General features: G+C 31.9%; 3 protein-coding genes across 4 annotated transcripts in view; all 3 read left to right on the top strand.

Moving 5' to 3' along the window:
* Nucleotides 1-18,762, top strand: part of LOC125865689 (phosphoenolpyruvate carboxylase) — a 34,613-nt gene extending 15,851 nt beyond the window's left edge. Inside the window, exons 2-12 of one of the 2 annotated variants that reach the window (XM_049545900.1) lie at nucleotides 10,648-10,687; nucleotides 11,909-12,127; nucleotides 12,911-13,302; nucleotides 13,511-13,595; nucleotides 14,822-15,044; nucleotides 15,162-15,265; nucleotides 15,374-15,461; nucleotides 15,766-15,920; nucleotides 16,019-17,017; nucleotides 17,107-17,493; nucleotides 18,201-18,762. In XM_049545900.1, the coding sequence (XP_049401857.1) occupies nucleotides 11,960-12,127; nucleotides 12,911-13,302; nucleotides 13,511-13,595; nucleotides 14,822-15,044; nucleotides 15,162-15,265; nucleotides 15,374-15,461; nucleotides 15,766-15,920; nucleotides 16,019-17,017; nucleotides 17,107-17,493; nucleotides 18,201-18,494 (2,895 nt within the window). In that variant the 5' untranslated portion in view covers nucleotides 10,648-10,687; nucleotides 11,909-11,959 and the 3' untranslated portion in view covers nucleotides 18,495-18,762. Of the gene's footprint in view, nucleotides 1-10,647; nucleotides 10,688-10,999; nucleotides 11,115-11,908; nucleotides 12,128-12,910; nucleotides 13,303-13,510; nucleotides 13,596-14,821; nucleotides 15,045-15,161; nucleotides 15,266-15,373; nucleotides 15,462-15,765; nucleotides 15,921-16,018; nucleotides 17,018-17,106; nucleotides 17,494-18,200 lie in introns of those variants that run through there. The other variant, XM_049545901.1, reaches the window with a different exon arrangement.
* A 1,378-nt stretch (nucleotides 18,763-20,140) lies between these two features.
* LOC125866144 (AAA-ATPase At3g50940-like) lies at nucleotides 20,141-21,779 on the top strand. Its single transcript, XM_049546448.1, has 2 exons — nucleotides 20,141-21,172; nucleotides 21,249-21,779. The coding sequence occupies exons 1-2, from the start codon at nucleotides 20,198-20,200 to the stop codon at nucleotides 21,717-21,719; spliced, it is 1,446 nt and encodes a 481-aa protein (XP_049402405.1). The 5' UTR covers nucleotides 20,141-20,197; the 3' UTR covers nucleotides 21,720-21,779.
* Nucleotides 21,780-23,137: 1,358 nt separating this feature from the next.
* On the top strand, nucleotides 23,138-24,183 carry LOC125866084 (anther-specific protein LAT52). The gene is made up of 2 exons (XM_049546376.1): nucleotides 23,138-23,351; nucleotides 23,673-24,183. The coding sequence occupies exons 1-2, from the start codon at nucleotides 23,198-23,200 to the stop codon at nucleotides 24,002-24,004; spliced, it is 486 nt and encodes a 161-aa protein (XP_049402333.1). The 5' UTR covers nucleotides 23,138-23,197; the 3' UTR covers nucleotides 24,005-24,183.
* The last annotated feature ends 2,138 nt before the right edge of the window (nucleotides 24,184-26,321 follow it).

The following is a 26,321-nucleotide window of genomic DNA, read 5'->3' as shown; positions in this document are numbered from 1 at the left end:
CAGCTGTGGCACTAATAATATTTTCCTAATTATAATCACACATTCAACAGCACTGCTCATAATGCTTAATGATAGTATTATCCAACTAATTATAAATACTAATGTGCTTTAATTTGTCACTCATGTTTTTGTTTATTTTTTGTTTGTGGATCTTTCCTTGTCATTTCATTTTTTGTTTTGATCTTTTTAGGGCTTTAAGTCACTTACCCTGTTAACAATGTATTTATAGTCCGAGGCAGATTAAAGATTTGAAGATAAATAAGCAATACTGACATATACATATAAATTAAATAATACAACTATTTAAAGCTTGCGTGTTTCATGAACGGGCGATTTAAACACCACTTTACATACGTTAGGTTGGATATTTATAACTTTTCACCTATATTTTTTAAATTCTTTTTAAGTTGTCAGCTAAAATCGAAAATGACGTAATCTAGACCCATATATAAATATAAATTAAATAATATAACTATTTAAAGCTTGTGTATTTCGTGAACCGGCGACTTAGGCATCACTTTTTATAACTTGTCACATATACTTTTTAAGCCATTTTTAAGTTGTCATCTATAATCGAAAATGATGTAGCCTAGACCCAAACTTGGGTCACACACCTATGCTCAAGGGCCTTAGGCAGTGACGACTATGTGCGTATATCTATCATCTTCACTTCAAATCAGTATCACTATGTAAAATTAAGTTTGTGGTATAATGATACGTACTTCTTTATTTTTAATTAGAGATTTTGTATTTGTGTCCTGATTATGAAGTTGCTTTATTCTTATTGTGAGACTTCTCAGCGCAAATATATAGTTAGTTGGGCACAATACCATAAAATGAACTAGAATTTAAAGTCTATGAATTACGTTCTAAATTAATCTCTAATCTCATAGTCGTAGGCGCTCCTCTTAGTTATTGTGTTTGTTGTTAAATATTTATTCATATTTTAAATATAAATATAAAGTATAGGCAAAAGTTTTTGTTTTTGTCCAAATCTATACCGAATGCTATAATTACATCCCTATTTAATATGGATATTAGACATCGGATAAAAAAGTAAAAAATCGAAAGGCACCCCAAAAAAAACAAAAAAGGTAAAGAATCAAATCAAGCTTTCTATGGAAGTTAGTTTTATTTATTGGCTTCTTTCTCCATGTGAGAAGATTTGATATTTTTTTAAACTATAAATCCAATTTATTACAACTCAAATATATGTCAACAAAAAGGGGGGAATTCCAAATGAACACGAATGTGTGAACTAATATAAAAACAACATTAATTTATTGATGTAATCCTACGAGTGATATTTAGAGAGTGCGTATGAATAGATATATATAAATCCTATTTTTATTTTTGTGAGAGTAAAGAGGATGTTTTCGATCAACTCTCAACTTCAAAAACAAGAGTTATTTAATGGGAAAAAAATACATATAAATTATTACCATTTTTCGAATTTCATACCTGAACTATAAAAATAATTTAATCAAGCTTAATTCTGATTTGATTAGATAATTAGCTGTACATTTAAAACAAGCATATGCACTAACCCCACTTAATTCCTACTAATCTATTTTTATGCACTAATTAAGTCATTTTGATCAATTTGTTAAATGAAGCAACATATTGAGTGGCTCTTCTCTAATTTTGAATCTTAATTAAATGGTAATTTACTATCCCTCTCTTATAATTTGCAAATAATTCCTAATTAATTAGTGGCTTCTTAAGATTAAACATCTTAAACTGTTAATTTTTTTATTGCAAATATAACAATACTTATTCCAAATAGAATATTGTTCACCAGCTCATATTTATAAATGGAAGTGATAATTATTCAAGTAGAAGTGTTAAATTAATGGGATAAGGGTCTGAAAAATATCTCAATTTTGGTCAGATTTGTTGTTGCGATACTAAACTTTCATGAGGACCCATTACCTCCCTAGACTATATAATACCGTATTTTTTACCCCCTTAACTATTTAATAGTGTATTTTAAAGGTATATACGTGCCCACGTGGACACATTACTATTTATAATTTTGCATTATTTTTTATGTCCACGTGGGCAAATATATGTGTTTAAAATACGGTATTAAACACTCTAGGGAGGTAATAGGTCCTCATGAAAGCTTAGTATCGCAACAACAAATTCGACCAAAGTTGGAGTATTTTTCAAACCCTTATCCCTAAATTAATATTGCTACCAAAGTGTAGTCATAATGATAAATGATATATTTGTGGGGTAAAGAGGATGTTTTCGATGAACTCTCGACTCTCAAAGAAAAAGAGTTAGATAACTATTTTGATTTTACAAGCTTCATACCTGAACTATCAAAAAGGTTTAATCAAGCTTAATTCTAATTTGATTAGATATTTAATTAGTTGTACATTTAAACACAAGCATATGCACGTATTCGATGAATTTGATTTATGAATTAAGTTTGGCCAACACGATTTAGAGCCTATTTGGGTGAACTTATAACTCATAATTTTTTAATTTATTTTTATTATTTAACTTAAAAATAAGTATTTAATTTTTTTTTATCCATAAACTATAAAACTACTTTAAAATAAATCAATTTAAACATGATCTTACATGTTATTTTTCTGAAATACAATTTACAAGTTGTAATGAGATTTACAAGTGAAAACGGACAAATCACTAAGTGTGTTTGGTATGACGAAAGTCATATTCTGAAAAATGTTTTTAAAATTTCAAAAAAAAAATAAAAATTGACGAGGGGTGTGGGGGTCGCGGGGTTAGGGTGTGGGGTGGGGTAAAAAAATGAAATTTTAAAAATTTAAAGGTTTTTTCAAAACATTTTTTTGTGGGGGGATGGAGGTAGAGGTTGGTTGAGGTGAAAAAAAAATCTTAAAATTTGAAATATATTTTAAAAATATTTTTTAATTAATTTTGGGGGAGAGAGGGGGTGGTTTGGGGATAGGGGTAAAAAAAATTATTTTTTTAAAGATGGGGAGGGTCGGATTCAGGGTACAAGATAGGGTAGGAAAAAAAAAGTATAATTTAAGGATGAATAGAATTTTGAAAAACGTTTTCCATAATTTTTGAGTAGTTATCTAGCTAGTGTTCAAAAATCAATTTGGCTTTTATTTAAATAATTTGATATTATTTAAACTTTAATTATGATTAATATTTGATTCAATGTACAATGCACAAAAGCCAAGAGTAAATTCTTTGTGTGTGACAATGCATAGTACAAAAAGGTCAAGGGTAAATTCTTTATAGTGATGGATCAAGAAATTACTTCTATATGATAAATCATTTTAAAGCTTGATTTCATTGATGTGATTTAAAGTGGACAAGAGATTGGGAATTTCATTTGAAAGTGACAAATTAAAGAGTATTTTTTTTAAGACTATTGATTTCAAAAGTCTAAGAACTCAATTAATTCATAATTTTAGCGTTTGTTTTTAGAATAGAAGTTTCTTCTTTATTCTTTTTTTAGAGCTTATAGCTATTAAGATTTTTTTAAAAAAATTATGGATGAAGTAATCGGAATTTTGAAGTGACTTTCAAGAGATGTATATTTTCAATAAGTCTCCATCAGACATACGAAAAAAGATAATGGTTTATTAAATTAATTAACCCTCATATTAATAGATATTTACTTTTAGGCCCAAATATTTTAATACTTTATTAGATTATAAATTGGGATCCTTTAAATGACATCATATCTATGTGTAAATATATTTATATGTGAGTCTATAAATAGAAATTATTAACAAACACTACTCTAATCTTTACTCTTTACAAATTTTAACTAGTATGATCATTGTATAAATTATGTATAATCAGAGTGTATAAATTATCCATTGACTATCGCTTATCATACACTTGTTATACATTGAGTATATTGTATACACTAACCAAGGCTTCAAACGATTACGATTAGACGGGTGAAAATCAAAATTAAGATCCCTATTTAATTTGAAACTTTACCCTAAGGTGGAACTGGGCTTAACATATTCTGTTGGGCTTCAAAATAATTCAGCCCATATGGATTATGAAGCCCAGTGGGCAATCTCCAGTAGATGATTGGGCCACTTTTGTTGTGGGCTTTGTTGGGCTGCATATAGTCAATAATACGTAATAAAACTTTGGGATACCTTATTTGGGCACCACATAGTTAACCTATCCACTTCGGAACAACTTCAGACATGCGGTATCTGAAGTTAATTTAACAAAAGTTAACTTGAGACAAAAATGTATGAAGTTATATATGGTTGATGTTCAAGCAATTCTGCCTAAAGTTTCGCTAAAAAAGTCATATGTTTTGAAAGAAAAAAAAATGACTAGATTTCAATCATATCAAACTTTCGATACTATGTGTGAATTTGTTTTCGAAGTGAATAGATTTATAATTTTTTACGCACTCTAAGTATGATTTAAATATTAATCCCAAAATCGGATTTGTGCACTCCAAATATGTTTCATAACATTCACATAAAAAGAGTATTTTGGTCTCTCAACTATTTAATTTATTTTAATTTTGATTCTTGTGATATATAAACTAGTACATTTTTTTTAATTAACCAAAATGTGTGCTTTGATCATTTTATGGATTTAATATGTTATACTTGAACTATTTTTAGAACTATGTAAGGCTTAAAATGGAATAAATAGTATAAATTTGACATAACACATTTATTAAATGATGAAATAATTAATAATTCTGTTTTTAAAATAAATAAATATATATTCATAGGAAAATGGATCAGAAGTATATTTCAAGTAATCATGTACTTAACAAAATATCATAAAAATTAAAATTATGATTTATCAATAATTAAGAAACTAAAAGTTCTATCAATCAAAATTTAAAACTTATATAATGGCAAAAAATATATTTGATAAATGAAATAATAAACATCTTTCATCACTAGATGTCATCGAATAATGCCTTTTTTTCTCTAGTTTTTCTCAGTCAACTAATTCGAATTTGCGTCGAAAAGTCTTACTTATATAAGTGTCTACCAAAACGATTTTATACCCAAAATTCAAATCTAAGACTTCCAATTAAAAATGAAAAACTACTTACCATCGATGTCAACAAATAATAATGTTAATAAATGAAGGCCTCATTTAATTATTGTACTAATTTATTAAATATTCTTTAAAGTTTGGATCCATAGGCTTATCTTGTGCAGGCGGTTTATTCGGATCTGAAAATTATTAAATCAAAATTAGGTAACATATTAATTAAGTATATTTTTGTTTCTTTCTTTAGTACCCACCACTTATTTTTACGCCAGAAAATCTCAGTTAAAAATATAAAGTATTTTTTAATTCCTAACACGACTTATTTCTATGACTCAAATAAAAAACCTTTGCTAAAGGATAAAAAAAATATACATCACTTATTCAATACATTTTTTGACAGTGTATAAAACATATATTCATTTATTAATCAGATCGATGTAGACATCAAGTGTGAGAAGAAAAACTCTCACATGCCGTGATCCCTAATTTCATGAACCACCTCCCACTAGGGACTTATCTATAGTATTAAAATTACCGATTTAGCATAATTCAGTATAATTTTTGACTCAAATATTATATTTATATATTCAATAAACTAATAAAAAGTTATAATTCAAAGCCTATAAAATTTTAAAATATTGGTTCTTGATAGTGAGGTATGTGATGAAATTATTATTATTATTATTTTTATGATAAGGAGCTTTTTAAAGAATATTAAAATATTCATCTTTAATGATAAGTTGAGTTGCATAATTAAATAAGTTATAATTGTAATAATTCATTGAACTTATCATATATTCTTTATCAATAAAGTCAAAAGATCACCGACCATAATTTTTCAAATAAAACGGTTGCGCTTTAATAATTTTATAGAGACCGGCATATTCATATTTGACTTAGAATATGCTCTAAAAATGATTCTACAAACATATGCCAAAAAAAAATTTCTTATTTTTTCTTTTAATATTAAAAGAGAGTATATGCCAATTTTTATTTTTCTTATTTCGAGTATTCGAACTTCTAAAAATAAAATTATTGATTTTATTGGAAACATCGCTCTTGAAAATGAGTTCTGTAATATGAAATTTTGAATTTAGTCAACTCTTATTAATGTTGAACGCTGAACGAAGAAAAAGAGGAGAGTGGAATATTCATGTTTGACTGTAGAATATGCTGAAAAAATGATTCTAGAAACAAATACCATAAAGATTTTCTAATTAAAATTGAAGGATAGTATATGCAGTAAACAATATAATTCAAGGACCAACTTACGATTTTATTAGTGGTGGAGATAGAAATTTAATGAGGAATGTGTAAAAACAAAATTCCAGCTATGTTCAGTACAAAATTAAATATATAACCATAATAGCTAATATATAACATCTGTACGCCACATAATTTTTTAAAGAATGTTGTGCACAAGATCATTATCCGCTTAAGATGGCTCTGCCCATGATTTGAGTTATAGTAGATAGAGATTTTTATCAATTTATGAGAAATTTTGGATTTGAACAAAACTAATAGAGAGTTACCTTAAAAAGTAAACTATACAATATGTACATTTAGCTTTAGTCTGGCTCCAATACAGTATTAAACATCGAATTAAAAAAANAAAAAAAAAAACAAGCAAACATGAAGGCAAGTACTTGGCAACTTACTGTTCATGGTTGACTTACTACACAATAATGTCTTTTCTTAGTATTTTTTTTCTTCTTCGCAGTTGGCAAATTGGTCTCATCTTCTTGCCGGTCCCAATTTTATTTATTTATTCGATAATCGAAATTTATTGTTTGACTAATTGAATTTGCGTCACATAGAGGTTGTTAAAGAAAAAGCTTTATCTCAGAGTATAGATGCAAAACTTCTGATTAACGGTGAAACCAACTCATTCATCTCATCATATTTCTTGATAATTGCATAGTTTTGATTCATAACAAAGTTAAAAATGTCTTTCGATTAAACTTATAAATTGATCAAACTAATATCTAAATCTAAGTGTTTGGTAATACGAATATATAGTGTTTATGAGTTACCAATCAGGGTTGTGGTGGAGCGGAAAATACTCCTCCATCCTTAATCATAGATGTCATGTTCGAGTTCTCCTATATATGAAATCATTTTTGTTAGAGAACATTTTAGCTTTCAATGTAGAATTTTTCGATGCAAATCTGAATTTAATCGGACTTTAAATAAGTATTGAACACCAGGAGTGTTTATATGCCTACATAAGGTGAAAGTCATAAGTTGATCAATCTTAATTTATAACTTTTCAAATTATAACCATTTTTTATTTGACCAAACATTTTACTATTTTATCTGTAGTATTGCCTTACTAACTGTTAATACATAATTAATTAACTAAATAAAAAATTTCCTCTATGATTTCTACGTTTTCTTAGATGAGTTTTTCTAAATATTCTTTGTAAAACATCATCTTAATTATCTCTTAGTAATTCTATATTTATTCTTCATTTATTTTTATCTAAAAATATTTTAAATTTATAATCGTGCCAGAATAACAAGCTACCATCAAAATTCTGACTTCTCCATCAATATTTTATTAAACAGAATAAATTTTGTTGTTATATGATTATCATAATTAAGAAAGTTTACGTCCCAACACACATCAACTCACTGATTGAATTAATTAGAACGACTTAATTATTTATTTTTAATTAGGTCTTCATAGTTTAATTATTAATTATATATTCTTACCTAAACCTAATACACTCACGTTTCATCACTGACTACACAACCACTACAACATTTTTTTTATTATAAGTAAATAGAATCAAACATAATTGATGCCACTTCCGTTTTCTGATGTATAAAGGACGGCTCAATAGAATAGGTGACGTAAAGTTAAATAAAATTTATACACACTTTGAGTATGTTTGGTATGAAGAAAAAATTTATGTAAAATTGTTTTTAATGAAAAATGTTTTTTTAGAAACCAAGTACTCCATTTCTCTCAATTTAAGTGGTGCTTTACGAATTTCAATAATCAAGTATTTTTTTTATCATAATATTTTCATATAGTTATTTCTTGAATCATCATTTATTGTGACTTGAGTACATCTTAGAAAGTTTTTCAAATATGTAAATTTTATGTCAGAAAATTTTAAAGATTTCATGTCCCAAATCACGGGTAAAATAAAAAAAAGTTTGACTCTCGAAATTAAAAAACTATCATATCATAAATTGAGACATAAAGAGTAATTGATTGGTGTGAGAAAAATTCAATATAGTAAACATTTTTAAAAAAAATTATTTATCAATATAATAAACGTTAGTTGGCATTCTAGCTCTTTTTTTTTTTTTTTTTGAAAAATAGATCGATTAAGCTTTATATATATATATATATCTAACTACAAAGTCAATTTGGGTCACTCTCAAATTTATTTGTTTGGAGTCTTTGCATCAAATAATTTTGTATAAAAAAGTGAGTATGTATAGTTGGTATTATGGGCTGAATCATCCTGTAATATATAGTTAAATATACAATTGCAAGATTCCTACATCATAATAATGTATATAAAAAATCATTTAATTTAGTTTCATAAATATTCAAATAGAAATGATGATTCAATATTCATTGAATTTCTCCTAAATCCCAATTTTATAAATGCATAATTGCTATTATTATTATTCATAATTTAATCACTCCATCTTAATGATTCATCTTTTTTTTTTTTTATGACAAGGGAAACCCGTAGCCGCTACCCTTTCAGTGCGCACATGGTAAAACCCCCGCTCCTATGCAATAACTCGCAAACCACATATAGGAGAGGTAACCCGCACTACGCAAGCCCGGTGCGACGAGCTCGACCCAGAAGGCAAACCCCTTGCTTTCGCTGGCAAGGGATTTCGAACTTGAGACCTCCAACATGGAAGTCCCAAGCCCAAACCATTGGGCCACCCCGAAGGGTATGTTTTTTTTGTGTGTGTTTGATTGACATGATTTTTACTTTATATGTTTCGTTTAATTTTAAGTTGTTTAGTTCGTTCGTCCAGATAATCATTTTCTTTGTTTAATAGTTATTATTTCTTACATTAGGTATTTGTATTGTGCATGCGCGCGCACATATAGAGATAGGTGGGACTTGTGAGGTTGTGAATAACTAGTTTCAAAGAACTCATAATTTGCCTTGTTAGACAAATTATACAGTGTTGCAATATGCGGTGCACATGTTCTCGAAAGCACTTCCGGGAGAGAGTGCTTTTTTTTTGGACTTTAGGTCATCTTGTGACTTCTACTTTGATTTATGCGATTGTTGCCGCATGTAAGGTGTAAAGAAGGCAAGGAGTTCTTTCCTAAAGGAGTCTTTAACGCTTCTCCAACCCTCTGAAGACATGATCAATAGAGCGCTAATCTAATGCAGTGAAGGAAGCTTACAACAATGATATCGTGCCTTAGCTGCTTTATCCTTCCCTCAACCTAACATATATGATTAATTTTCAATTATCTAAAAGTCTATGCAACATTTTTTAAGCAATACGCATGAAGTTTTTTTTTTTCTTTTTTACTTTTTCTTTTTCCATTTGTTAAAAGGTGTTTTAAAAGATTATATAATTTCAAGATTTGTTCTTGCTATTTGTCTTTTTCCTTAATTACAATATGCAAATATGCATTCTTACCCAAGGTGGATGTGGTGTATCAACAGCGCTATGCATCTAAAAAGTGTTTGGATCCATCGATGTATATACAAACTTGTTCTTTTTTTGTTAAACTTTTAGTTCATTTATATCCTTATTGATATTATTGTTAGTAAATTGTTTTTTATATATCCTTATCACTAATGGAATTTTTATATATAATATATATAAAAAAATTGAATTTAATTACCATAAAATGTGAAGTAACAATACAATAGATTTGGTAAATTTATAAATATTCTCAAACAAATGAATCAAAATACACATTTCAATTAATTAAAAATATAATTAATCAAATATCACATGAGTTAAAATAAAAATTACAAAGAATTTATATTGAACTAGAGTTATTTAAGGTGGCTTTTGATTCTTGAAATTTTGGTATTCCTAAATAAGGCAATGAAAGATCTTTAGGCATATTCCTTGGAGAAAAAAGTAGAACCAAAAAGCACTTTAATGAAAGTTGAAAAGTAACTCATTTCAAATTTAGGCATAGTACATAAACACTAAAATTCCGTCTAGCTAAGTAAGTATTTCAACTTTGAGAGTATATAATAGACACTTTGTTTAATTTTAATTGATAACTAAAATACTCTAACGTCTCTTGTGTGTCTCGTGAATACCCAAGTTTAACATGACACATAAAATTTAGATAATTATTTTGTAAGTTGAAGTATTTAATTGACTTACTAGAAACACGTTAAGGTGTTAAGATTGGAGTATCAGTTATAGTCAAGTTTAAGTTTTTGTTTATGCCTTGTGCTTTCAAACTTTAACTTGGGGCATGAAATGAGCCAATCACATCAATTCAAATAAAATAAATCCCAACATTATTAATGGTAAAGTTGCAATAAGAGTATAGTGTTTCCATCTATAAATATAGCTAACATTGTGCATAGCTTTTTGCATCACATCTCTCTTCCCTCATAAATCAATCAAAAAACCCAAAAATTTGCCTTCATAGGAAAAAGAGATTCTTGTGTGTGTTTCTTTTTTTCATCATTCATTTTTACATCAAAAATTCAAGATTCAGGTACTCTTATATCTATGTTATAATAGTTACACTCAACACCCACTTCTCCAATTTTCTCAAAGTTCAAAACTTTATTATTATTTTTTTTAGTTTTTTTCACTCACACCATGTACCTACATTTGTAAAGAAATGTTATAAACTCCTTTTTTTTTTCTGTGTGTAGTTGTTATTTTAGTGGATCCAATGTCAATTATTTTTCTTTTGATTTTGTAAAGACCCTTTTTATATATATTAAAATTTTCACTAAATAAGAATAAATAATTGGATTTGAATCCATAAAGTTTAAATCTTTGACCTTTTTGAATTCTAACTGACTTGACCTGCCCTATATGGTATTCCTAAATTTCCTCCATTTGTAGGAAAGAGATTGTTTTGTGTGTGTTTCTTGTTGTTGTTGTTCATTTGTACATCAAATTTCAAGATTCAGGTACTGTATATCTGTGTAACAGTTGCATTCAACACCCATTTCTCCATTTTTCAATTTCAATTCAACCTAATCCTCCCTTGTTGTATATTTTTTTGGTAAAAGAAATGTCTTTTTGAACACCCATTGGCCATTTCTGCACTGTGAATCATGTGGATCAGATCTCCTTAACAATTTTTCTTTTGATTTTGTGTAAATCCATCAATTGTAAGTTAGGTAGATGTAGATTGTGACTTGTGGGGTCATCTTCTAGCTTTGATTCATACTTTGCATATATGTTAAATGATTCACTAAATAAACATAAAAAAATGATTTTGAATGAGTAAATGAAACAAGTTGTAATAGAAAAGGTAACCTGAACCTATAAAGTTTGAATCTTGGAGCGGATGTAGAGTCTTGCTTATGGATTCATTCGAAACCAGTAGTTTTAACTCAGACCTTATATATGTTGTATGAGAGTTGTGGTAGAATCTGAACCCGAACCCATAAAGTTCAAATCTTGGAGTGGATGTAAAGTCTTACTTATGAATTCATTTGAATGAATCCAGTAGTTTTGACTCAAATGTTGTATGTGTGTTTAAATGCATTGTGGTAGAATCTGCATCCGAAGTCATAAAGTTTGAATCTTGGATTCACCTTTGTGTATGTACTAGTATAAGAATTTAACTCACTGGATTTTGCATCTGGATTTTTTTAATATGGCATAGAAATGTGGCTTACAATGGCCTAATCCTCCATACTATATGGTTGGAAAATCTCAATGATTTTAATTTCTTGTTATGACAATCTTTTTGTAGGGTCTTGATAGTTGAATTTACGAGTGGATAGGGTTGTGGGAGATTGAGAAAATGACGACTCGGAATTTGGTGAAATTGGCATCCATTGATGCCCAACTGAGGGCTTTGGTTCCTGGTAAGGTTTCTGAGGATGACAAGCTGGTTGAGTATGATGCTTTGCTTTTGGATAGTTTCCTCGATATCCTTCAGGATTTGCATGGAGAGGATCTCAAGGAAACGGTATATACTTTATGTTTTTGTTTCACTTTTGTTGTTACAGCCACACTTATTGTTCTGATTTTGAGGAATTATGTTTAATCTGGGCAATCATTAACCAATTTTTGGTCATCTTCCAAGCACCCGTGTCGAATCCTCCTATCATACACTACATTTGGAGGATCTGACATGCACTCTGCAAACATTTTTGAAGAGTCTGAACAACACCTCTTCCAACTTCCAGTGATATTACTTGGTTTTAGATAAGCAAAGTTGTATTGGATTTGGTGGGGAGGGCAAGGGGGTGGGAGTGGAATGCATTTTGCTTCCTTTTTCTTGTTTGAATCTAAAGATTGGATCTTTATATCTTTTTTGATAGAGTTGAGCATAAATATTCAGTATTTAGCATTTTAAAATTAAACTGTATTAAGTGGCTTTTGATTGGGTAGTTTGACCGAGGCAGTGGAAATATTCCGGTTTTTATAGTCATTTGATGAGATCCTAAACTGGTGTTCCCTGAAGTGTCCTTTGAGTTGACTACGATTAATTTACATAGATCAATTAAGAAGTACTTATAAGACTGGCCTCAGGATTTTGATCAAATGTCAAAGGTAGTAAAACATGGATGTCTAGCAAGCGTATGTCAATAGGGTATTTAAGTGGAGAAGAGTTGAGGGGTGGACACATTATCCATTGAATTTTGATGTTGAAAACAAACAGAGTTATCAATTATCTAGAAAAATATAACTTCATGTAAGACTGGTCAGTATTGAAGTGTTCTTCATGTTTTCTTTAATCTGATTATAGGTCCAAGAGTGTTATGAACTTTCTGCGGAGTATGAAGGAAAGCATGATCCAAAGAAGCTGGAGGAGCTTGGAAATGTGTTGACAAGTTTGGATCCAGGGGATTCCATTGTCATTGCTAAAGCTTTTTCTCACATGCTTAATTTGGCCAACTTGGCCGAGGAGGTGCAGATTGCCTACCGTCGACGACAAAAGTTGAAAAAGGGGGACTTTGCTGATGAGAACAATGCAACAACTGAATCTGATATTGAAGAAACTTTCAAGAAACTTGTAGGGGAGTTGAAAAAGTCTCCTCAAGAAGTTTTCGATGCTCTGAAGAATCAGACGGTGGATCTAGTCTTAACTGCTCATCCTACTCAATCTGTCCGAAGATCTTTGCTTCAAAAGCATGGAAGGTCTGCTCTTTAATTACCAATCTTCTTTTTTTGAGAAGCTACAGACTGTTGCTCAGTCTCTCCTAAAATGCTGTGGTACCATGTTGGATCCTCTAAAAATGTATTACTTTTGGAGGATCCAACACAAAACGTCAGCATTTTTGTAGAGTCCAAGCAACATAGTCTTAGACTTGTAGTTATCTTTTGTTCTGACTTTTCTTATGTTTAGGATCCGAGATTGCTTGGCTCAGCTGTATGCTAAAGACATTACACCCGATGATAAACAAGAGCTTGATGAGGCGTTACAGAGGGAGGTAAATATCTGTTTTTACTTGATGCATGCCATTTTTCCTGAATGAGTTTCTGTAGGTTAATCTTAATTTCTAGTGCTTTTCTATGGACTTCCTGACTATTTGTCACTATCTATCTATCTATACGTAAAATATTAGCCCAGATTAACTTTTGAGATTTTTAAAGTTCTGTCACACACTCACACTGCTGACATGAACAATAGGAATGACTTGTGATCTCTGTAAACTTACTATTGTTCTCTTTGGTTATTTAGTTGACTGTCGAAAACATTAGTAGGCTTGTTATACTAGAGGAAGTGACCTCTGCTCAACAACAACAACAACTACAACATCTCAGTCCCAAGCAAGTTGGAGTCAACTTTATGAATTTTCACTAACCTTGTTACTCCATTTAAAGTCATCCAGGCCGTATTAAATAAAATAAAAATAAACGTATAAAGTACTCCCTCCATTTCAATTTGTTTGTCTTGCTTTCATTTTTAAGTCTGTTTCAAAAAGAATGCCTCTTTCCTTTTTCAGGAACTCTTGTTTAAGTTCACTAGATTAAAGGGAATTTTGGTACATTCTACGTATTTTTAGTTTAAGATACAAGGTTCAAAAGTCTTCTTTACTTGCTTAAAATCCGTGTCAAGTCAACACCAACAAACAAATTAAAACGGAGGGAGTACTAGAAGTTCTTTATATATTTTCTACTTCTCAAAAGATTGAATAACTCCATAAAAGTATAGGACGTAAATTATAAATGCTAACATGACTAAAATATATTCTCAACTTATAGGTATCTCCTATACAGATCTTTTTCTTCCATTGTGCTAATTTTTCGCTAAGTCCACTTAAATCCCAAGAAATTGTAGGTCCTTCATGCATTCCGGTAGAGTTTGAACTCAACCTCTTTATTTCCTCCAGCAATGTGAATTATGACCATTCTTTTCACTCCTTCATTCTTCATTTTGACATAATAAATATAAGAAATATTTGTATTTTACCTCTATATCTTTACAGTTATTCTACTTGAATCAGATCATATACCATCAAACAAAATTGGTAGATGAAGGCAATAGTGATTGTTTACTCTCTTTAATCTGTATATTTGTCATCCAAGTAAAACTGAAATGTGTAGTGCCGAGCTTCATATTTGAAAAAATATGTTAAACTCTCCTTGAATCATGATGTAGTGCTAAGATGGCTTCCTTGGTTCTTTTAACAATTATATCTGCTGATTTTTGCAGATTCAAGCTGCTTTCCGCACTGATGAGATTCGGAGGACTGCTCCAACTCCACAAGATGAAATGAGAGCTGGAATGAGCTACTTTCATGAAACTATTTGGAAGGGTGTTCCACAGTTCCTTCGCCGTGTTGACACAGCTCTTAAAAACATAGGGATTAACGAACGACTTCCTTACAATGCTCCTCTTATTCAATTTTCCTCTTGGATGGGTGGTGATCGGGATGGTATGCTCCATTCTAATATTTAATTTTTTAATATACACACACATACTTCTTTGATCTGGATTTGTGAAGGCTCCCTCTTATGTTTGTCACTTAGCAGTTGTCTAATATTAAATGCAGGCAATCCAAGAGTGACTCCTGAGGTCACAAGAGATGTCTGTTTATTAGCAAGAATGATGGCAGCGAACTTATACTATTCGCAAATAGAGGAGCTCATGTTTGAGGTATGAAAGAACAACTTAATATTTTTCCAGTTTGCTCTTTGATCCATCTTGAAGCATTGTGTCAGTTCCGTGGTGTTTTATATGCTTCTAACTCGTATATTGTTTCAGTTATCTATGTGGCGTTGCAACGATGAAGTTCGTATTCGAGCAGATGAACTTTACAGGTCCTCAAGGCAAGACACCAAGCACTACATAGGTAACTAGTGTTATTGTTTTTAAGATAATGGTCAAAAACATACCTAGTAGTTCATGTAGGAAACACAAACACTTGATAGTTCAGGTATGAAGCTCGCAAAAAAGTGATACTCGAGGTGTGCTTTTGACCATTATCTTTATTGTTTTTGAGGTATAGTGCACCAATATCAATCAGGAGGACACACATGAACTTAATTCCACATTAGTGTTTATTCACCAGAAATTGCATCAAATTGTCCCTTGCAATCTCTATTTGGATGGAGCAGTTGTATAATTCTGGTCTTCAACTTTTCCTTTTGATGTAGAATTCTGGAAAACAATTCCGCCAAGTGAACCATATCGTGTAATTCTTGGCGATGTTAGAGATAAGCTGTATCAGACACGTGAGCGTACTCGTCAAGTGTTAGCCCATGGAATCTCTGATATTCCTGAGGATGCAACTTACAATAGCATTGAGCAGGTATCTAATACTTGTGACCCTTCTATATGAAGAACATTATAAATCTAAGCAGGGAACAGTCACTAATGTGATGCTTATGTGTTGTACATTTTATGCAGTTCTTGGAACCTCTTGAGCTCTGCTACAAATCTCTTTGTGATTGTGGTGATCGTCCCATTGCCGATGGAAGCCTTTTGGATTTTCTAAGACAAGTTTCTACCTTTGGACTCTCATTTGTGAGACTTGACATAAGACAAGAGTCAGACCGTCACACTGACGTCCTTGATGCCATTACTCAGCATTTGGAAATTGGTTCATATCGTGAGTGGTCTGAAGAACGTAGACAGGAGTGGCTTCTTTCTGAACTCGGCGGCAAGAGACCTTTATTTGGACCCGATCTTCCAAAAACAGAAGAAATTGCTGATGTCTTGGATACACTCCATGTCATAGCAGAACTTCCATCAGACTGCTTCGGGGCATACATCATCTCAATGGCCACCGCACCATCTGATGTGCTTGCAGTTGAGCTCCTACAACGTGAATGCCATGTGAAGCAACCTTTACGAGTGGTTCCACTTTTTGAGAAATTGGATGATCTGGAGGCTGCTCCTGCTGCTGTTGCACGTCTCTTCTCGATTGAGTGGTACAGAAACCGGATTAAAGGCAAACAAGAGGTCATGATTGGGTATTCGGACTCTGGTAAGGATGCTGGTCGGTTTTCAGCAGCCTGGCAGCTATATAAGGCTCAAGAGGAGCTAGTAAAAGTTGCCAAAGAACATGGTGTGAAGCTAGTTATGTTCCATGGTAGAGGTGGTACAGTTGGAAGAGGAGGTGGCCCCACCCATCTTGCTATATTGTCTCAACCACCTGACACTATTAACGGATCTCTCCGTGTCACAGTTCAGGGTGAGGTTATTGAGCAATCGTTTGGGGAGGAACACTTGTGTTTTAGAACTCTCCAACGTTTCACTGCTGCTACCCTTGAACATGGTATGCATCCACCAGTCTCTCCAAAACCCGAGTGGCGTGCACTTATGGATGAAATTGCAGTTATTGCTACAGAGAAGTATAGGTCAATTGTTTTCAAAGAACCCCGATTTGTTGAGTATTTCCGCTTGGTAAGTGTGCAAGGAAATCCAGCATTATATCTTTTCTCAACAAATATTGCATTGAGCTAATTTGTTGTTCTTTCTTTTGACCATCACAGGCCACACCTGAGCTAGAGTATGGTCGAATGAACATTGGCAGCCGTCCATCAAAGCGTAAACCCAGTGGAGGCATAGAATCACTCAGAGCTATTCCATGGATCTTCGCCTGGACCCAGACAAGGTTTCATCTCCCGGTCTGGCTTGGCTTTGGGGCAGCATTTAGGTATGCTGTTGACAAGGATATCAAAAACCTACGCATGTTTCACGAGATGTACAATGCATGGCCATTCTTTAGGGTAACTATTGACTTGGTTGAGATGGTGTTTGCCAAGGGTGACCCGGGTATTGCAGCTCTGTACGACAAGCTTCTTGTTTCAGAAGATCTGTGGTCCTTCGGTGAGCTTTTGAGGTCCAAGTACGAAGAGACAAGAACCCTCCTGCTCCAGGTAACTATTCATGAATTCTGAAAAGTATTACTCAATTTGTTTGTCTTCCTTTCCTTTTTAGGCTGTTTCAGAAAGAAAGTCTTTTTCCTTTTTTGACAACTGTTTAATGCTAACTTTCCACGTGGCATGTTTAATGCCACAAGATTAAAACACATTTTGGTACATTCCACATATCTTTAGTTTAAAACCACAAGATTCAAAAGTTCATTTACGTTCTTAAACTCCATGCTAAGTTAAAACCAAACAACCAAAATGAAATAGAGGGAGCATCTGTTATCACTTATTATGTCTGATTTCTTAAAATCCGTCTTGGATCAATGGTAAAGTTGTCTTTCGTGTGACCTATAGATCATGGCTCAGAGCCTGTTTGGATTGGCTTATTTTAAGTGCTTTTAAGCACTTTTTTAGTATTTGGATAAATTAAAGAAGTGTTTATAAGCATTTGATTTTAAGCTAAAATGCTAAAAATAAGTCATAAGTTAGGAACTTACGACTTTTGGATTATAAGCCAAAAGTCAATCCAAACAGGCTTACTCTAAAACTTGTGTCAGGGTAGGCTGCCTACATCACACCCCCATAGTGTGTGCACCTTCCTCAGACCCTACATAAACAGGGGGATGCTTCATGCATCAGGCTGCCTTTTTTATGTTTATTTACTTGAGAACCCATGGATCTAGGTTACATTTTCGACTGTTCTTTCTTAATAGATTGCTGGACACAAGGATCTTCTGGAGGGAGACCCCTACCTTAAACAACGACTCAGGTTGCGTGATTCCTACATCACAACCTTAAACGTGTTGCAAGCCTACACTCTAAAGCGTATACGTGACCCAAACTACCATGTCAAGCTGAGGCCTCATATTTCCAAGGAATACATGGAATCAAAATCAGCTGCTGAACTAGTGACGCTGAATCCGACAAGTGAATATGCCCCTGGCTTGGAGGACACACTCATCTTGACCATGAAGGGTATTGCTGCTGGAATGCAGAACACTGGCTAAACGCAAAGAACCTCGTTCATGTTTTTGTAATTTTATACTCGAAAAAGCATCAATCTGGTTTACGAAAGATGATGTTTTTCCATCCTGTTGTGTTTTATGTTGTGTTTTTGAGGTGGTGTTGTATTCTGTGCCCACCCTATAGAGATCATGTTTGATCAAGTTGCTTGTCGCAACGCCTCGAGAATAAGACTGCATTTTGAGCAAATGTTGCACCAGCATGAACTGTAATCTCTTTTGCTGGCTTAATGAAATATCTATTTGCATCCAACATCCATTTTTATGGCCCTGTTTTTTGAGTTTAAGGTCTAGTTTTGCTAAACTTTTTTTGTATATTGTAACCATGCACTTCATTCGCCCGGAGTTTGCTCCTAGAAATATAGCCCCCTCATATCAATCCTGCGAGCCTCTTATCCATTCTCATTGAACGATGACAGTGGCGCTAATCCAATTAAAACATTGGATTTCAGGGATGACAACATTGGACTTGTAAATTGATTCGTAACCTTTTGAATTCTCTCTACTTGTAGGAGTACATCTTGAATTTGACGATTATGATGGTTGGGGTCCTAATATCATTATGATCCGTTAATGTGACTTGGTCAGAAAATGTTCTTGTCTCTATTCATTAGCTCAAGTGGTCCCCATTTTTATGCTTTAGTCACCTTTGATAGGCACGAACTAATGGCTTCCACCACATCAAAGTAACTCTCACCCATTAAGTTAACATTCCTTATTTGCCCCATCGAAAAATAGGACTGACTAATTTTAAGTTAAATGATGGATTAGACATTATATTAGATATTTAGTACTCAAATTTTTTATCAACACACTCATATATATTTTATCAAAATTGAAAAAATAAAATGATCTTAACAATTTATTCGTAAAAGAGATATTAGATTTATATTTTGATAAAAGTAAATATATTAAGTACTCCATTTTTTCCTATCTATCCAAGTACTTATACTTATACGCAACGTGACAACGACCAAAGATAATGTGACAAATTTTCTGTCACCAATCAAAGTGACTGTTCTGTGAAACTTAGCCCCCATTTGTTGACCAATCTTGAGATATACTTAGTGCACACGGAAAGGATACTTGCATGTGAAGTTCAAACGTATATGCTAATTTACTGTATTATTTTAAATTATTTATCGTGATTTCTAAAAAGCATAATATAGATAAATATGTTATTTAATTTGATTTTGACTATATTTATGCTTTTCAATTTTGAGTATGCATAAATAAACACTTAAATTTGTATAAAATTGAACAAGTAGACATACATATTCTACGCGACATATTACGCAAAGAACATCATATAGGATGCAGATTATCACATAGAACTCCGTAAGACATATGTATCTACTTGTTTAATTTTATACGAATTTGAATAATATTACAATATACTAATTATATAATGATGAAAATGATGATGTTTCTTGCTGATGTAGATGTTGATTACTATATTATTTCTATTAAATTTCCAGGGTCGGTGGTTGGTGATTAATTGTTGCTTCCTAGAAATTACTCAAGTCTACATCAAGTCTTCTTTAAATAAAATAAAATTTATTGTAAAGTCCATTAAAATATAAAATAATTTCCCACTATATATATTTGAATTTGATCTTTTAGCCAATTCATTCAAGTAAAGAATCTCATTTTCTCAATTTCACAACACACACATAAAAAAAATAAAAATGTCTCCTGAAGAAATGTCTAATATGAAATCATTAATATCGACTATTGCATCTGTTACTGCAACAGCTATGCTCGTTCGAAGCGTAGCTAGTGACTTTATCCCAAAGGAATATCGTAGTTATGTCTTTGATAGCTTTCACAACCTTTTTCATCGTTTCTCTTCACAATTCACTATCCTGATTCATGAATTCCAGGGTCCGTCTCCAAACCTAGTGTTCGAGGCAGTTGAGGTTTATTTAGGAACTATAGTGAACTCTTCTACTAAGAGTATTCGATTAGGAAAGACGGAGAATGACAAAGGGCTAGTTATTACAATGGATAAAGACGAAGAAATCATCGATGTTTTTGAGGATGTTAAGGTGACATGGAGGATGGAATGTAGACGAATCGAGTCAGGGAGTCAGAATGATGAGATAAAGGATATGATAGCTGCATTGTGTTCGGAGCTAAGATGTTATGAGTTGAAATTTCATAAGAAACATAAGGAGAAGGTGATGAAATCGTATTTACCTTACATTATGGAGAGATCAAAAATCGCGAAAGAAGAATCCAGGGTTATAAAATTGTATTCTAATTTCAGGAATTGGGGTTCTGATGGAATGAATCTCGAACATCCTATGACATTCGATACGCTAGCTATGGATGAAGAAGTAAAAACCGCGTTAATTGACGATTTGGGAAGTTTTATTAAAGGGAAAGATTACTATAGCAGGATTGGGAAAGCATGGAAAAGAGGGTATTTGCTTTATGGACCTCCAGGAACTGGTAAATCGAGTTTGATTGCTGCTATGGCGAATCATTTGAACTATGATATCTACGATTTAGATCTTACAGAAGTACGTAGCAATTCAAATCTTAGATCATTGCTACTTGGTATGTCTGGTAGGTCAATACTTGTCATCGAGGACATTGATTGCAGCATCAATTTAGAAAACAGAGAAAAAAATGATGAAAAGGAAAATAAGCACAACAGAGTAAGTTTTAAGTTCAATTTTTTAGTCTTTGTTTTCTTACCTAGCTATAAACTAATGTGGTTTCGATTTTCACAAGGTGACTCTGTCAGGGATACTTAATTTTCTCGATGGGATATGGTCGTGTTGTGGAGAGGAACGGATAATTGTAGTTACGACTAATCACATTGATAAACTAGATGCAGCATTATTGAGACCTGGACGAATGGATATGCACATCAACATGTCATACTGCAAATCATCGGCGTTTAAACAATTAGTTTTCAATTACTTAATTATTCATCATCATGAATTGTTTGATCAAATCGGAGAGCTACTAGAAGTTGTGGAGGTTACACCGGCAGATGTTGCAGGGGAACTGTTGAAAAGCAAGAATCCAACTATATCCCTTCAAGGACTTGTTGAATTTTTGAAAATAAAATTGCACAAGGAAGAGATGTTGAAATCGGAAAATGGAGTAGCAGAGGCAGAGGAAACATTCAAAGATGAAACGAAACATGAATCTATACATGATTCTTCTGAGGATCTGAGTAACATTGTTGATCTGTAGACGAAGACGGAGATGTATTTTTTTCTTTCTTCCTTCTTCTTGTTTTCTTGATGAATAAATAAGTTCTTGAAGCTAACAAGTATTTTGAGCTCTCTGTACTTTTTTTGAAAAAAATTCTGTTCAGTTAAATCTTTGCACAGTTTAGATATAAATTACAAACACGAATCAAAATTCATACATTAGTATATATACATTAAAAAACAATTCGATCTATTTACATTGTGTAATTTCCCAGCGAAGGATATCAATCGACTCCCCTCGGATATATAAGGGTTGCTCGATTCCTCCATCCTATATAGTTAACTGTCTGTTGGTGTGTAGATCTATCTCGTATCCTATTTTTTTTTTTTTTTTTGCCTTCTGTTGCTTGGTGGGTAGATCTCCTATATAGTCAATTGTATCCCGTATAGATCTACCTCGTATCTTTTTTTTTTGGAACCCCTTGGAAAAGGGTAGCTCCGTCTTATATAGTCAACTGTTGCCTTTTGTGTTGGTGTGTAGATGTATTCCGTATAGATCTACCACACATCCTTTTATTTTTTGGAACCCCTTGGATAAGGGTAGCTCCATCCTATATAGACAATTGTTGCCTTCTGTCTGTTGCTGTGTAGATGTATCCCGTATAGATCTTTTCCGTATCTTTTTTTTTTAAAACCCCTTGGATAAGGGTAGCTCCATCCTATATAGTCAATTGTTCCCTTCTCTCTGTTGGAGCTCCATCTTCTATTTGTTGGAGCTCCATCCTATATAATCAACTGTTGACAGAATGCCTGTTGGTGTGTAGATGTATTCCGTATAGATCTACTTTGTATCTTTTTTTTCTTTGGAACCTTTTTTTTTTTTGGAACCCATTGGATAAGGGTAGCTCCATCTATATAGTCAACTGTTGCCTTTTGTCTGTTGGTGTCGACATACTCGACTCATAAGACATTGAGGGGAATCGATTCTGGGTCATCTGTGTGGATAATCACCCTCCAAATCAACTGAGTCATTCCGAAGGACTGTGTATCCTATTTTCTCGTAGGTTTATCTTTTAAATTGTTGTTGTGTTACATTTTGTAACTCGAAGAATAATATCATTTATCCAAATATTGTATTTATTAAAACAATACGTACATTTTAAAATATTTCATGACCCCTCAATTATTTCAAATTCTAAGCCATTCCAAGTTTGTGGCTAATATCTTTTACTATACTATTTTTACAACCACAAAAACATAAAATAAACCAAAAAAAAAAAACGAGTCAATTGCTACAATCACTTCATTATGTGGTTATATATGAAACTGTTAGAGAAATAATAGCTCCACCATATTTTTCTCAATTTATTTTCACTATAAAAAGGCTATTTCATTATAATCAAAACAAGACACACACAAAGAGAAGGAGCAATAAAATAAAAGAAGAATAAAAAAACAACAATTTGTGTGGAAAAAAAAACACACACACACAAACAAAAAAAAAAAATTCCAATTAAAATGGCAAAGGCTATTTTGCTCCTCTCTGCTCTTTGCATTGTGGTCCTTGCCAATTTTGCACATTGCCACTCTGAAGTTTTTGATGTTGAAGGAAAGGTCTACTGTGATACTTGCCGTGTTCAATTCGAGACAAAACTCAGCGAAAACCTTGACGGTACGAAAATTTTCTAGTAGTCGATATATCTGCTATGTTATTTTCGACTTGAACTATATATATTTACATTCATTCTCATAAAGGAATATCACATCGAGTGACATTAGGTCAATCTTTGTGTATACAATCAATTACTAGTCATAAATGAATCTTATTATATTCATTTAGTTCTATTCAAACTCATTTCATCAGTATTCGTAATATCCATCATAACCAAACATCAATTATTCCAAATTTTCTCATTTTTCACGAAATTTAAATTGATTATATACATTCTATTGAGTAGAACTAAGAGTGCTTTCTTTTGTTTTGTTCCAATAGGCGCGACTGTGAAGTTGCAATGCAGGAACATCAGCACAGAGGCAGAGACGTTTTCAGTGGAGGGTGTGACAGACAAGGATGGAAAGTACAAATTAACCGTTGATGGGGACCACGAGAACGATATTTGTGAGGTGACAGTTGTCAAAAGCCCAAGGGAGGACTGCAAAGAGAGTGTGTCAGGATATGAAAAGGCAAGAATTGAGTGTAGTGACAATGTTGGTATCCACAATGCTGTGAGATATGCCAATCCACTTTTCTTCATGAAGGCTGAGTCTGTTCAAGGATGCAAAGAAGCTCTTGATGAGTTGGGTTTATTCCCCCTTGAATTCTAAAGTCTTTTAAAGTGACAGAAAATAAATAGCTTATGATTTGCCCTTTCATGTTGTAATGGGAAATAATAAAAATGAACAACGAGGAAAGATGGATTTTTTCATTTATATGTATTCATATATGGAATGATAAGTTCCATGTATTTGTTTTAATGAGAAGATCTTGATCATATTTTAAGAAACTTTGTTCTCCTCTTCTTGGTGTTTGGACTTGTTATACTTTTATGATTTAGTTTGTTTGTTAACTATGATGTCCTGATCAGCTTGCGTACATTTCGATAATCTTTATAGTTATAATGTCCTCATGATCAACTTAGTTCTCATGAAAGAAAACGTTTCATGTATTGTTTCATGGGAAGATCTTGATCATACTTTAAGAAACTTGGTTCTCCTCTTGGTGTTTGGACATCTTACATATTTATGATTCTCTTTTTTTTTGTTGGTTAATTATGATATCTTGATCAGCTTGCACATATTTAGATAATATTTATAATTATGATGTCCTTATTAGCTTGGTTCTCATGGAAGAAACAAAGTTTTATGTATTTTTTAATGAGAAGATCTTGATCATATTTTAAGAAACTTTGTTCACCCCTTGTTGTTTGGACTTGTTACATTGCTATGATTTTTTATTTGTTAACTATCATGATCATCTTGCTCATATTTCGATAATATTTATAGTTATGATGTCCTGATCAACTTAGTTCTCATGAAAGGAAAAATTTCATGTATTGTTTCATGAGAAGATCTTGATCATATTATAAGAAACTTTGTTCTCCTCTTCTTGGTGTTTGGACATGTTACATTTTTATGATTTTTTTTGTTTGTTAACTATGATGTCCTGATTAACTTGTGCACATTTCGATACTATTTATAGTTATAATGTCCTCATGATCAACTTGGTTCTCATGGAAGGAAATTACATGTATTGTTTAATGAGAAGATCTTGATCATATTTTAAGAAACTTGGTTCTCACATGTACATTTAAAAAAAAATATAATTATGGTGTTCGAGTTAGTGTAGGCATCTTTCGAAAATATAATTGTGAGATCAGCTTGTGCACATTTCGAAAATATTTATAGTTATGATGTCCTGATCAACTTGGTTCTCATGAAAAAAAAAAATTCCATGTATTGTTTAATGAGAAGACCTTGATCATATTTTAAGAAACTTGGTTCTCCTGTAGGTGTTTGGACATGTTACATCTTTTTTTTAACTATGATGTTGTGATCATCTATCGTGCTCACATATCGATAATATTTAATTTGTAATCATGATATGCTCATCAACTTGGTTCTCTTGGAAGGAAAAGTTCCACCATCCATGTATTGTTTAGTGAGAAGATCTTGATCATATTTTAAAATCTTGATTCTCACATGTTATATTTTTTTTAAAACAATAATAATATTCGAGTTAGCTTGCATGCATCTTGATTAAGGCTGCAAGGAAGTTCTTGATGATGAGTTGGGTTTATTGACACTTGAATTCCAAAAATTGATAAATGTCTTAAGTGGAAAAAGAGTTATAGTTTGTGCCAATTTTGTTGATGGAAAATAATAAAAATGAACAATAAAGATGAATTTTCTTATGTATATGTACTCACATGGAATAAAAAGTTCCATGTATTGTTTAATGAGAAGGTTTTGATCATATTTTAAGAAACTAAGTTATTCTCCTCTTGGTGTTTGGACGTGTTGCAATTTTTATTATATATAATTATAGTGTCTGAATCTGTTTGTCTGCATTTCGATTATGGCTGTGAGGAAGTTTTTTATGTGTTGGGTTGTTGAGTTTATTCTCACTTGAGTTCTAAAATTGATAAATGTTTAAGCGGAAAAAATTAATAGTTTTTTCCCTTTTTGTTTGATGATTAATAATGAATAAATAATGAAGATTATTAATTAGATGTATTTTCTTATGTATATGTACTCTCATTGAATGATAAGTTCCATGTATTTGTTAAATGACAAGATTTTGATCATATTTTAAGAAACTTGGATATTCTTACAGCGCTTGGACATATTATATATTTTTTGACTTTTTTTTTTAATTATATATAAATATGATATTTGAATTAGTTTGGATCAACTTGAGCGTATATCGATTAAGATTATAAGGAAGAGTTGGTTGTATCACATTTGAAATGAACAATGAGGAAAGATGGATATTCTTATATATATGTACTCTCATGGATGAAATTTTTCATGTATTGTTTAATGAGAATATCTTCTTAATACATTTTAACGAAATTATTGGTATTTGGAGTTTTAGTAATTTTGTATTGATGAATCACATGAGTTAATATTTTAGCTGCGATAA

Source organism: Solanum stenotomum, chromosome 5, assembly GCF_019186545.1.
Source record: "Solanum stenotomum isolate F172 chromosome 5, ASM1918654v1, whole genome shotgun sequence".
NCBI classification, from domain to species: domain Eukaryota; kingdom Viridiplantae; phylum Streptophyta; class Magnoliopsida; order Solanales; family Solanaceae; genus Solanum; species Solanum stenotomum.
Note: the sequence above shows the minus strand (reverse complement) of the source record. Positions and strands in the feature narration are given on the sequence as shown.

Bases quoted from the DNA above. Each gene is read 5' to 3' on its own strand.
- LOC125866144 (XM_049546448.1), top strand. From the start codon at position 20,198: ATGTCTCCTGAAGAAATGTCTAATATGAAATCATTAATATCGACTATT. The intron at 21,173-21,248 runs GTAAGTTTTAAG...GATTTTCACAAG, and splicing joins AGGAAAATAAGCACAACAGA to GTGACTCTGTCAGGGATACT.
- LOC125866084 (XM_049546376.1), top strand. From the start codon at position 23,198: ATGGCAAAGGCTATTTTGCTCCTCTCTGCTCTTTGCATTGTGGTCCTT. The intron at 23,352-23,672 runs GTACGAAAATTT...TTGTTCCAATAG, and splicing joins ACTCAGCGAAAACCTTGACG to GCGCGACTGTGAAGTTGCAA.